The sequence below is a fragment of the Sceloporus occidentalis genome, unplaced genomic scaffold (genome assembly GCF_023333645.1).
Source record: "Sceloporus occidentalis isolate IW3139 unplaced genomic scaffold, rSceOcc1.0.p SCAF_2, whole genome shotgun sequence".
Taxonomy (NCBI): domain Eukaryota; kingdom Metazoa; phylum Chordata; class Lepidosauria; order Squamata; family Phrynosomatidae; genus Sceloporus; species Sceloporus occidentalis.
In genome coordinates, this window is record NW_028316982.1 from 35694128 (window position 1) to 35706822 (window position 12695).

The window sequence follows — 12695 nt, forward strand, 5'->3', positions numbered from 1 at the left end:
AGGCCTCAGACAGCCCAAAATGGCTGCTGTCAAGCCTATCTGGGTTTGAGGCATGCACATGATACACATACACGGATCTCACAGAGATTGCATGAAAGCTGTGATGGGGCTGCCTAATGTGGCCCAAACCTGTCTGCAAAACCAGTGCTTTCTTGCCACTCTCTTTCACAGCCCATTTGGGACCACAGCAATGGCCATCCTTGAGACCATGATATCTGGTTGCCAGGGTCCTGAAGTGGTTCCATGGTGATTGGGGCAGGAGCAACTTTTGGCTGCTCCGTTTGCCCTGTCTGTTTTGCCCCAGGATGTTCTCAGAAGACCTGAGAGTATGTCAGTGGTGTCACCTGAAGGCAGGAAGCTACCTCACAGCTCTGGTGAGTGGAAGCTGCTGGCAGAGGGATGGGTCCAGTCTTGGTTGCCTCCTCTGCCCATGGAAAAAAGACAGGGATGGTAGGGGACCTAGATTAGGGCCTGCAGCTCTGTAGGAGTGGAGGTAGGTGTGTGGAAAAGAAGGAATGGTAGGAGTCCATGGCCATGGTGTTGCCACTACCACAGAATAGGCTGCTGGGTGGCACCAGCACTCCACTTCACCAATGGCTACAGCATATGGATGGCAGAGGTGCCCTGGTTGGAGGCGGGGAGGTTCTTGAGACAGATGATTAGTGACTGCATCACAAGATATTTATCACCCAGTGTGGTCTATACAACATGCACCCTTCTAGTGATGCAACTGGTGTATGGGGAATTTTATGACTTAGTACTTTAAAGTAGATCATAAATAAATTGAAATAGTTCAAGATTGGACATCTTGGTTCAATAATTAATCAGAATGGCGACTGCAGAAGAAGACTAGGACTTGGAAGGTTGGCTATGAAGGACAAGATCCTGAAATGTAAAGATCTATAATTGCATGCTAAAGTTAGGATTGCCCATGCCATCATATTTCCTATTTGTATGTACGGTTGTGAAAACAAGGACAGTGAAGAAAGCTGATAAGAAGAAAATCAACTAATTTGAAATGAGGTGCTAGAAAAGAATTGCATGGATACCATGGATAGCTAAAAAGACAAATCACTGGGTCCTAGAACAAGTCCAGGCGGAACCCTCTCTAGATGCCAAGAAGATTGAGACTGTCATACTTGGCCATATCATGGGAATACATGACTCATCAGAAAAGACAATAATGCTTAATAACTTATAAGGCAGTAGGAAAAAAGGAAGAAGACACTCCAGATGGATAAACTCAACCAAGGAAGCCACAGCCCTGAGACTGCAAGACCTGAGCTGGCCTGTTGAGGATAGGGTAACTTGAAGTTCTCTTATTTAAGGTGGTGACCATAAGCTGAAGTCGACTTGATAGCAGTTAACAAGATGGGAGACCCCAAAGTATACCATGTGTTATAGGCTATATTTCAGAGGAAGGAGCTAGCAAAGCCACCTCAAAATATTCTTTGCCTAAGAAAACCCTATAAAATTCTCAGAGTTGCCATAAATTGACAGGCACCTTGAAGGCACATACACATACATGAAGCAACCTTTCCTCCTCATTTGAAATCTGCCTTTCAGAGGGGAAGGCCCTTTTTGATGTAAGTGTTCTGCAAAGAGGTCTCATCAGCTTATGCTCTACCTCAGCCTTTTTCAACCTTTTTACTATAGAGAAACTCTTGAAATAATTTTCATGTCTCAGGTAATCCCTGCATAATTATTATATCTTCAGCTAAAAAAAACTATTTATTTTTCCAGTCACAATCACTCATGGAATATCTATCAACCTCTCATGGAAGCCTAGTATTCCAGGGGAATCTGGGTGAGAAAACCTGCTGTATCCTAGTGCCTATGAATTTGCACTGACAGTGTCTGCTATTAGTAATGGACTGGATGAGAGCAAACAAACTGAACCCTAAACCAAACAAGACAGAAGAGTTCCTGATCAGTTGGAAAGCAATTCAAGAAACAGGACTTTGACTTGTGCTGACACTCCCCTGAAATCCTAGGTTTGCAGCTAGGCCATACTCTCTGACCCAGACTTAAATCTGGAGGCCCAGGTTTCAGTGGTGGCCTAGAATGCTTTTGCACAATTAAAGTTAGTAGAATGGCTTTTATGCCTGCACAAAAGGAGTGCGCTCACCATTGGTGGGTAATAAATGATCACAACTTTATTGGATCTATACAGGGGTCATAACTCATCAATTACAACCATAAATCAACCACATTCTCACTTATCAATTTGACATATGTGGGCATTCCCATATCATAAATCATGTCATAAATCAATCATATGTCAATACCCGTAATTTATCATATCAGCTAATAAGGCCATAAATCACTAGCTGTCATCATAAATCAATCATCTGTGATCATACATTGAGCACCTTGCCATCATAAATCATAACATGTCAATTGATATGCTACCATCTTGAACTGCCTGGAAGATAAAAACTTTGTATCATGATGACCCTTCAGAAAGTTGTGACAAAGAGTACCAAATATTCATATCATACAAGGCTGTAAGGTTATACATATGCAGAAATATAAGGCGCATTACAGACCGCCGAAAAGCGGCGGCTTGCACCCGCCCCTTTCCCCACCAGATCAGGGTCTCAGCAGCCAGAGCGGCAGCCTCTGAGGCCTCGATCTGCCGCTTTCTAGGCCGTGGGGAAGCGGCAAAAGGCCACTTCCCCGAGGCCTGGAAAGGGGTGTCCTTGGGGCTTCAAGCCCCAAGGACACCCCGTGGTGGCGGGGAGGAGGAGAAAGGGGCCAAGCACAGCCATCTAAAGGCTGTGCCCAGTGATGCAAACCTGGAAGGAGCTCCGAAACGGAGCTCTTTCCGGGGCCGCGGAAAGGGTGCACTATGCGCCATCGCATGGCCCCACTACGTCACAACCGCGCCGCCCCGTTTAGAGGCGGTGCAGTCGTGACGTAGTAATGGCGGCGGCCATGTGGAACGGCCACCGCCATTTTGTGCATGCTCCGCACGTCCTAGGGTTGGGGGCGTCCTTTCTGGACGCCCCTTTGTAACCCTAGCACGCGTGGAGCACGCACTTTTAGGCCCGTCTGTAACGGGCCTAAGAAGCATACATGCCACATCAGAGATGTGCCTAGAACGCCGAACTACCACAATACAATGCTAACTAAAACTGAAAGTCCCCCAGGGAGTGCAAGAAACCCAAACTCCAATAGCATTGAGAAAATCCTCCCTCCTTGGCCCCCGAAAGTGACCAGCCAAAGCCTGAGGGTTCCGTAACCAAGAGAGTCTATAACAAGTGTGGACAGTCTGGGTTTCTCAGCTGTCTGGCTCACAATGGCCACAATCACATGGGAAGGGATTTATATAGATCCCAAATGTCATCCCAAATCTTGTGAGATTTTGGCGTCCCCGAGATTATGAGGGATGCTGGGAGATCTCATGAGATCTCCCTGATTGGTTGGAAACAACAGGAAGAGGGACTTCATGTGGCTTCCTCCAATTATGGCACCAACCTCCAAATATGGCCAGTGCAACAAGAGACCCCTCCTGATGAGTCATGGGGATCTTTTCTGTTCCTTGAGATGTCAAATCTGTCATCCCATTTGGATTATGTATTGTGTTCTATATGGGGCTGTCTTTTGAAACTGCTTGGAACTTGAGAAGATCTAAAGTGCTGTGGCTAGACTGCTGACCAGGAATGGTTATAGGGTGAATATAACTTCCTTGTTGAAACAGCTTCACTGGCTGCTGGTCTGTTTCTTGGAACAATTCAAAGTGCTGATTATAAAGACCTATACTGCTAAGATCCAGATCATCTGAAAGCCCACATCTCCCTGTCTGAGCAAGCATGCAAACAAATGAACAAACAAACAAAAATTGTGTTAGGGTCTATCCATGGCCAGAACCAATATCTAGCAGGAGCCAAGCAATCACTTTCTGCAGTTCAATAATCATGAGGATACAGAGTCAGCATTCTCCTTGCCAGTTCCTCCTTTACTGTTTCTATACCTAAATCCTCTTCTTCCTATGCAATAAAACATTATGGTTGTCAAAAAGGCACATCAAATGGGTTTCTCACCACATTTTTATACCACCTTAACTCTTGAGGGTTGGGGAAAACCAGGGACTGAGAATACCCTTGGGATGTAATAAGGATTATTGCAGAGGTGGGCAACTGTACCTGTCCAGATAGTTTATACTGCAACTTCCAATATCTCTTATCACTGGTTATGCTGATTAGAAAGGCTGAGAGTTACTGAGTGGGACACAGGTGAGATGCCCATGAGATGAGGCACCAGGATGCTTTGGGACTGTAAGAGACTCTTAAGGTGTGCTGGGATTTTCTGTGGAGCCCCATGCCTCTTCCATTTAGGACTCAGATCCTGACAATCCCCAATGTGTGTATTATCCAACCTATGTTCTAAAACCAACATACCTAGTTCAGGGTGAAACTAGTGGCAATTCACCTATGTATGTTATTTTTCCAAATGGGTAGGCATTTGAAGAAGGATATCACTGTCAGTGATGGGAGAATGATTTTGTGACACCATGCTTGAAAGCTACTCTCCATAAAAATTGTTTTTATTGACTTGCTGGCTAGGTGAATCCCCTAAATAAAAGTTTTACATATATGTATTTAGAATAGCTCTTTCTTTAGTGGTGTTATTGGGTAGAAGTGCATAATAAGAAATCAGTCTGTGTAAACAAAGCCTATAGACTAACATAAATCTAGAAAAATATTTTTACAACATTTCATTAGAAGAAGGTGATGCTCTTTTTCAAGTGTAATAATACACTCTGGGAGAAAGAGTTTAACTGTAATTTAATGTATTATTACACTGTTATTCCAGATACATAACAAGAATGACAGCATGTTCTGTCTTTGTCTCGGAGGAGAGTTTTGTGAGCTCACTGAGTTCATAAGTACCATCATAATAATTTCTTCAGCCTTTTGGAATATATATTCTTAGCATTCCCTGCTACTTCATAATTAAGCTGGGTGATGACAACTGAACTACTAAGACTGAAATACATTTTATAAAGCTTTCAAGCTGATCCCACTGAGAGATAATAACTCCATTAACTAGCATGATTTTGTAGAAAATGGTCTCCTTTAGATTCAAAATTGCTTGGGATTTGTGACATTTTTGTAACTATGAGGAGATGAATTCTGAATTGCTCTGTAGATCAGCAGTTATTTCTGAGTTTGAAGGATCATGAAAAAAAGTTTACTCTAAGAAAGGTCTGGTTCACAGTATGCCCTCAGCATGTTGAATGTTCGGCTAGTAGTACATCAAAGTGAATGTTGAGTTGATACATACTTCCCCACTGACTATATAGAATTTGAGTATTAACCAGGAGAATGTGAGAATGCTGTACTCCTTTTATTGTGCAATCCATTAAATGGATTGGCAAAAAGACAATGGGGGGGGGGTTTGAAGAGAATGAGGGAAAAAACCTGAAAATGCCTACACTCTCATTAGAGGCCAAAATGACTATAAAATGATGCTACTGTACTTCAGACCTATCATAAGAAGAAATGACTCACTGGAAAATATGATAATGCTGGGAAACATTGAAGACAGTAGGAAAAGAGCTAGATTATATTACAGATGGATTAACTCAGTGGACTGACCCATGGCCCTGAGTCTGAAAGACCTGAACATGGCTGTTAAATACTGGGTTTCTTGGAGGTCTGCCATTCATAGGGTTGCCAAGACATGTTAATGGCACATAAGAACATCATGTTCCCTTAAATACACATCTTCAATGCTTATATGGGTAAGATTGCAAAAATTAGTATATCCTGGGCCTTGAAATCACTTCCTGATTGCCTCAACCAAACCAAAGGGTGTTTGGAAGCAATCTTTTTTTTAAAAAAAATTAAATTATAAAAAAAAAATGTCTGTACTGCAGCTGCTCACTCACAAAGCACAAGGTTGTGACTTCAATATCAGTCAGGGGCTCAGGGTCCACTCAGCCTGGCATCCTTCTAAGGACACTGAAAGGAATGCCCTGCTTATTGGGGGGCAATTAATTTACACATTGTAAACCACTTAGGGAGTGCTTCAGTGCACTGATAAGTGATATAGAAATGTACTTGCTATTGCTATTGCTATTGCTATTAAAATTGACCACAGTGATCCACCGGCTGCACTTTCCCTACCCCTTCCCTGACAGATATAATTGTGCATGGTTCCTGTTCTATTTGATTCACATTAAAGATGGTGTTCTGGTTTAAGGTTGTCTGCTGCAGGAAAGGCAAATGTCTGGATCTTTCTGTTCAGGTTCAACCATTGTTTCCTCAGTGGAATGACAGTGAAACCCTCTGACTTCACAGGTTACTAGTTAGTCTCCCTGTTTGCATGTTTTAAAATATTGGCATCAAAAGTTCTAGACCTTTCCAATTTTTTCCAGCTGTTGTGAAGTCCTGTTGGGCAAGGGCCTTTCTCATGATACTACATGACTATGGGGCTCTACAGACTGCCCCAAAGAGGTGGCCTGCAGCCATCCCTTTCGTGCCAGATCGGGGCTGTGGCAACCTCATGTAGCCTTCCAAGGGTGCAAAAGGCTCCTTTTTGCACCCTCGAAATGGTGCCATACCTGTGGCGGCATGGCTATATGGCGCTCTTTTGATGCGTCATCTGGACACAGTGCTAGAGGCATGCCTTGATGTGACACACAGGGTGTCCTGGGAGGGTGGAGTCGGGTGTGCATCATCAGGATGTTGTGCCCTGACTCTGCCCCCAGGCTGGCCTTTCAGGCCAGTCTGTAAAAGCCCTATGTTCCCTAGCTGACTGCATGTTAACTTGACACTGATTCAGGGCTTCAGCTTGGTTACACACCATCTTTGTAGGGTTGTTATACATATCAAAGAGCAGACAAACATTAAGGATGATGGTTGGGGTGCCATTATCACACAGCTCATCAGTTTAATTGGCATAGCATGGTAACCCTTCATTCACTGCATCAAGTAACACTATTCATTCCAAACAAACAATTATGTGATCATTTGTTTTGGGCTGTCTGCATCAAGGTAGTGTTTTCATATTTGTTCCAACGACATCTCAAACTTGCAGCATTTTGTTTAGTAGAGATGGCTATAATGTTATTGCTATTCCTACTGTCACAAGTATATGCAAAACATATATCTCTTCACCAAATGCTGCGATTGCCGACACACTGAAATGGTTCATAGAAATTAATCCCACCTACTTACTGTTCATATTTTCCATTATACTATATGGTGATCACTTTTCAAAAGCTACATGTTTCTTTCTTCATAGACCAAAAGGGGGGAACTAAGGAATTCTCATTCTGTCATATTTGCTTTTTTCCATTCCTTGCATAACCCACCCACCGCCTCAAAGAGGAAAGGAAAGCGAGTGGGAAGGCTAAGGGTTATTTTAAAACACCCAATGACATCTATTTAAGAAGCAAAGCACCAGTTTTTGAGCATGCATAGGTTGTTGTGTGAACCTAATTTTGCCTAATAAATGTGTCCCAGTAGTAGCAGTAATCAAGATGTTAAAATAGGGCTTTAAAAGAGGCATGCATTTTAAACTGGCTAATCCAAAATAATGTTTGAAGTGAAGACATTGTAGCTTGAAACAACAGACATTTAATAAACACACTGAATTTTCCATTTCTGTGCTATAAAAGCAAGCAAAATGAAAACGTATACAGTAATTTTCTACGAGTTTGAAAAATTTCCAAATGGCTTCAATCCTATTTGTACTGATATTGAAAGACTTGTAAGGCTATTATTGTGAAAGGCTGTGACTTTCCAGAGGTTTGAGTCAGCACTTGGACATTGAGAAGGCCAAGTTAAGATTTTGGCATACATGTATAGTATCTTGAATCCCCAGAAATATGACAGAGAAAATAAAATTTTACAAATGTATTTCATCACAAGTTTTGTTTCAACTTCTTGTCTCATCTGGGCTTGTGGTTTTGATAATACTGTGTTTAGTATTTTAAGTGAAATTTGTTCCTGATTTCAATACAGAACTTGTGAAGTTACTTTTAAAAAATCCAATAAGTTACAGTTATGATTCCAAGACCTCACAAACTAGTTTGTTGCTATTGTAGTTATAATTCAAATAATAATTTTACTACTTTATGTCTCAAAGATAACTGAAAAATCATTTACTTTTCAAAATCCTATGTGAATGTTATAAATTTCTGGCCTATGGTGCAAATCACACTTTCCTCTTATTCAATTTCTTATTTTAATATCTGCTTAGAATGTGTTTATCACAGAGAAATGGAATAAATACACTTGTAAACAGACACTTCCATGGTTGTCTGCGGTGACATTGCCACTGATTGAAGAAGGAATAAAGTTTGTTTGTACAACTGTAAATAAAATAAAATAAAGAACACTTCCATTCAAGCCATCATGGTGCCTCACATTAAACTGACTTACATTGTGTTAGAGACCACTGGTACATCTACCCTATTACTGCCAATGTCTGACAATGGCTGAAAGTCTCATACAGAGACTATGTGAGTTTGACACTCAGACACTGTGTGAGTTTGAGTTTGATAGTAAGACACTCATGTGAGTGTGTGAGTGTCTTAACTGTGTGAGTGTCTTAACCTGAGATACCATTCAAGAGATTAAACCTGGGCATTTTTGTAGGTGGTCCATTACTGAGATTTGACCCATTCCAAAATGACAGATTGTGGCTCATATGGACCACATAGCCAACATGGGATTTCAAATGTTATTAGCAGTGTTCAGACTAGTTGAGTTAACCAATTTTCAGGCCTAAATCCAATGTTTGTTTCAACTAGAGTAGTCCTCAATGCAAGTTACACAAATGTGGAGCTACTAAGTTTCTTTTGATTCATTTAAGGGTTATCCAGACTGACCTGAAAAGCTGGCCTATGGGTGGGGCCAGGGTGCAGTGCCCTGACAACGCAGGCCCTAACTCTGCCTCCAAGGCACCATGATGGCACGCACCACTCCAGATGGTGCACACCATCATAACACACTTCTGGCGCTGTGTCCAGATGATGCAGCACTGAAGGGGTGCCATAGAGCTGCACTGCTGCAGCTATGGCACCTTTATGTGTTTCCTTTTTGCGCCATCCAGAGGCTGGATCGGGGCTGTGGCGTGAGGTTGCCACAGCCCTGATCTGGCCAGGAAAGGGGTGGCTACAGGCCGCCCTTTTGAAACAGTCTGTATAGCCCCACAATGTTCTCTATTTGGGAGTAACAACTTGATTTAGGCGATGTGTGGCCTAACTTAGGTGGTCAAGTTATTATCTATCAGCCTATCATCTATCAGTGAGTACAACCAGCTGTCTGAAATGGTGGAAGTTGTAATCCACTGTCCAGTTTTGGCTCCTCTGGAACTCTGGAAGGCTACAGAGTATTGCCTTGGCCACCATTTTGTGCTACTGGAAATGATGACGACACTTTCTATTTCATTCCTTTCTGGCTGTTTCAGAGTGGGAAACCACTCACAATAGTTATGTCACCTCAAAAGGCTTTTCTTTAAGTCAAGGTGTTTTTCAGCCCCAAAGCCACTTTTTGTACATTTTTTTTGAAGGTGGCAGAGCCTTGTGTGGGGAGTCCATGAGGATCCTAAAGGCTGTGACTAGACCTCTAAGTGGCAGTTTTGTTCATGGGCTATATGATTCCACTGCCGTGGTCAAAAATATGTTGAGGTCAAGTTGGGGAAACCTATTTTGAAGTATCTTATTTCAGCTATTGAGAACTTACTTCTCTCTCTTTTTCTTCCTTCAATAGATAAGCTTTTAATTCTAACTGTTGCAACCAAAGACACAGATGGCTTTCACCGATTCATGCAATCCGCAAAGCACTTCAACTATACAGTGAAGGTACTGTGTTTTCTTATGCTCTTTCAGAATACTGAACAAATTTCACTTTCAGTTACTGTGTGTGTATGTGGGCTACAAGTATTCTATACTAAAATGAAACCATTATGGAATGAAGTCATGGAAAATACCTCTTGGGTAATTTGCTACGTACTTTCACCAATTCTGAATTATTCCCTATTGTAGGCTTGCAAGAGCTGGCTCTTAATATTCCAGATGGTGAGGTCTTTCACTTACATTAAAATAATATTTCACAGGAGTATAAATTTAAGCACTGGCAAAGTTAATTCACAGTCTGTGTAAATATTACCTCTTTCTCGTTCCATTCAACTTCCCTCCACTATTCTTTAACTATTCCTTTGTCTCTGGCTTATTGATGAGTTTATTGAAGACTGATCAATTTTTTAATATGAACTTTGCCAATTTTTCAAAATGCCTGATTCCATGCAAAGAATCAACCAAAGAAATAAGCAATTCACCACAGGAAGACATAAAATAACAAAATCCTTTGATAATTTTTCCAGTCTATTGTACTTTTCTTCTACATGTCACTTTTTTTCCTCTGGTATAAATTTGTTAGATTGCTAAAGCTTATCTTGTTTTAATAATGGTAAAACTTTCCCTGCTTCTTTTTTCAGTTACAAGAGAATACTTTATGTGGCAGAAAGTAATGGTTGGGTTATGGTTTGGTTAGGAATTGTCTCTCATATTTCTAGTGTGATGTCATTCTGCTCAGCGCTACTTTGAATGTGGAAAATTTATGGGCAGTGAAATGCTTACTTAATATGTTTTAACTGCTGAAGGGCTTGATATTTAAAGGGACATGTTTGTCTATGTTTAAACTTGTTTGTAATAAAGAAACTGATGCCCTAAACATGCTTATTTCACAGTGAGACACACTCATATTCACTAAGTTCCAAAAAAAATGTCAGGATTGCTTCCAGCGAAGTCTATTATGGTGCATTTTCTCTGTGCCATTTGTGGATTTTTTCACAGTGTTCACATATTACCATCTTCAAACTACAGTTCACCTATGCTTTCCGACTCTGTATCCTCTTATCTTTTCTTCTTACTACACAAAGTCGGAAGATGAATTCCTGCACAGTGTTTTTTGTTTGTTTGTTTTTGGCAGGGTAGAAACCATCCACTTTGAAGCATCATAAATTGTCAGGGTGACATTTGAAAAAAAAAATAATAAAATGTGTTCTTATTGTGCTAAATGGGTTTAGTGTTAGAAGAACAGGTATTTTTAGGTAGAAGTCTGAAAAGCTTTGGATATTGGACAGGCCAAAAAGGGTTAATTGCTTTGTCCAATACTAATCTCACATAATCAAGTAACAGGTGCATATATTTAAAATATTAATTTCTTAGAACAGCAAATATTTTGGCATTTCTCAATTCACCGTAACTTAACATCTTGCTTGCAACAGTATGTTGTGTCTTTTTTACTTTGACCAGTAACTGCAATCCTTTCAATAACTACACTGGCCATATTAGACAGAGAATTCTCCTTGGTCCAAAAAAGTAACTTTTTAAAATTCTGGACTGAGTGCTTATAATTTGCTGGTGAATAAATTGTTGGCTGATATTAATTGTGGACAATGTGGCATCCTCTAGATTTTGGAACACAACTCCCATTATCGTTCACTGTAGGCTAAGATGGCTAGGGTTGATGGGAGATGAAGCCCACCAACACCTGCAAAGGTCAGAAGTGTTTACTCGATTTAAATCTTTAAATACGTGTTTGAGAAGCCAATGAAATGAATGGAATGGATATATTATATTATATTATATTATATTATATTATATTATATTATATTAATGTCTTTCCCCAAATTTGGGACCTGAGAATGCACACTGAACTTTATAGCTCAGTGGCTTTTGCATGCAAAAGGTCTCAGGTTCAGTTCCTGCCAAGACTAAGGAAAAGTCCTGTTTGAAATCAGCATTTAGAAAAGTTAGTTTTCTGGACTCAGGTCTCTGAATCCACAGCCAGCATGGCCACTGGAAAGTAATAGTATATTAGGATTTGGGAAATAATAATATATTAACCACACACACACACACACACACACACACACACTTTTCTAAGCTATGTCTGAAATTACAGGCAGATGCTGCCAGTCTGTTCCATGTTAACCAAGGTGATGTGCGGACTTTACAGCTTTCTGTATTCCTTTTCTTTGTGATATTATGACTAGACATCTTGAAGTCAGAATCCTACTAAATGTAATAGTATAGTATTATAGTATAGTATAACGGCAATAAATCCTGGTCCACACAAGAGAAATTACTTCATTCCCACTCCCAGGTCCTTGGTCAAGGTGAACAGTGGAAAGGAGGTGAGAGTCCAAACTCTATTGGAGGAGGCCAGAAAGTTCGTCTATTGAAATCTGCAATGGAGATGTATGCTGATCAGGAGGATTTGGTGGTTATGTATGTTGACTGGTAAGCTATTTTTTATTGTTTTAGCTTTACTATTCTACTCAGTGGGAAGCCTTAGAAAACTCAATATTGATATGATATGCTGGCGGTCAATGTTCAGATATTTCTTCTGCTTTAGTTTTTTAACTGGAGAAAGTGAGTGTCTGTTTTCCACTTAGGGAAATGTTAGGCAGCATGAGGCATAGACTATGTTTGTTCAATGAATTTACAGATGTGGAAATTGTCACAGGGCCAAGGTTGCTATATTGCTTGAGGGGACAGCAATGTTATCTAGAGATTTGACAAGCTGTGAGACATACAGCCCAAAATAAACATGCTTGTGTCATGAGGTAATCAATCCTATTGGGAATAAATGGCTCTTAAAATGTCAAATCCAAGATCCTGCATTGTCAGATGTAGCTACATTGATGAAATTCTGCTATAGCCACTTCTG

At 40.7% G+C, this 12695-nt stretch overlaps 1 protein-coding gene across 1 annotated transcript in view; it reads left to right on the forward strand.

The window, feature by feature from the left end:
* The window catches only part of LOC149318150 (procollagen-lysine,2-oxoglutarate 5-dioxygenase 2-like), a 96633-nt gene that overhangs the window by 24503 nt on the left and 59435 nt on the right, over positions 1-12695 (forward strand). Inside the window, exons 3-4 of the mRNA XM_089508071.1 lie at positions 9729-9820; positions 12129-12265. Coding sequence (XP_089364197.1) covers positions 9729-9820; positions 12129-12265 — 229 coding nt within the window. The remainder of the gene's footprint in view (positions 1-9728; positions 9821-12128; positions 12266-12695) is intronic.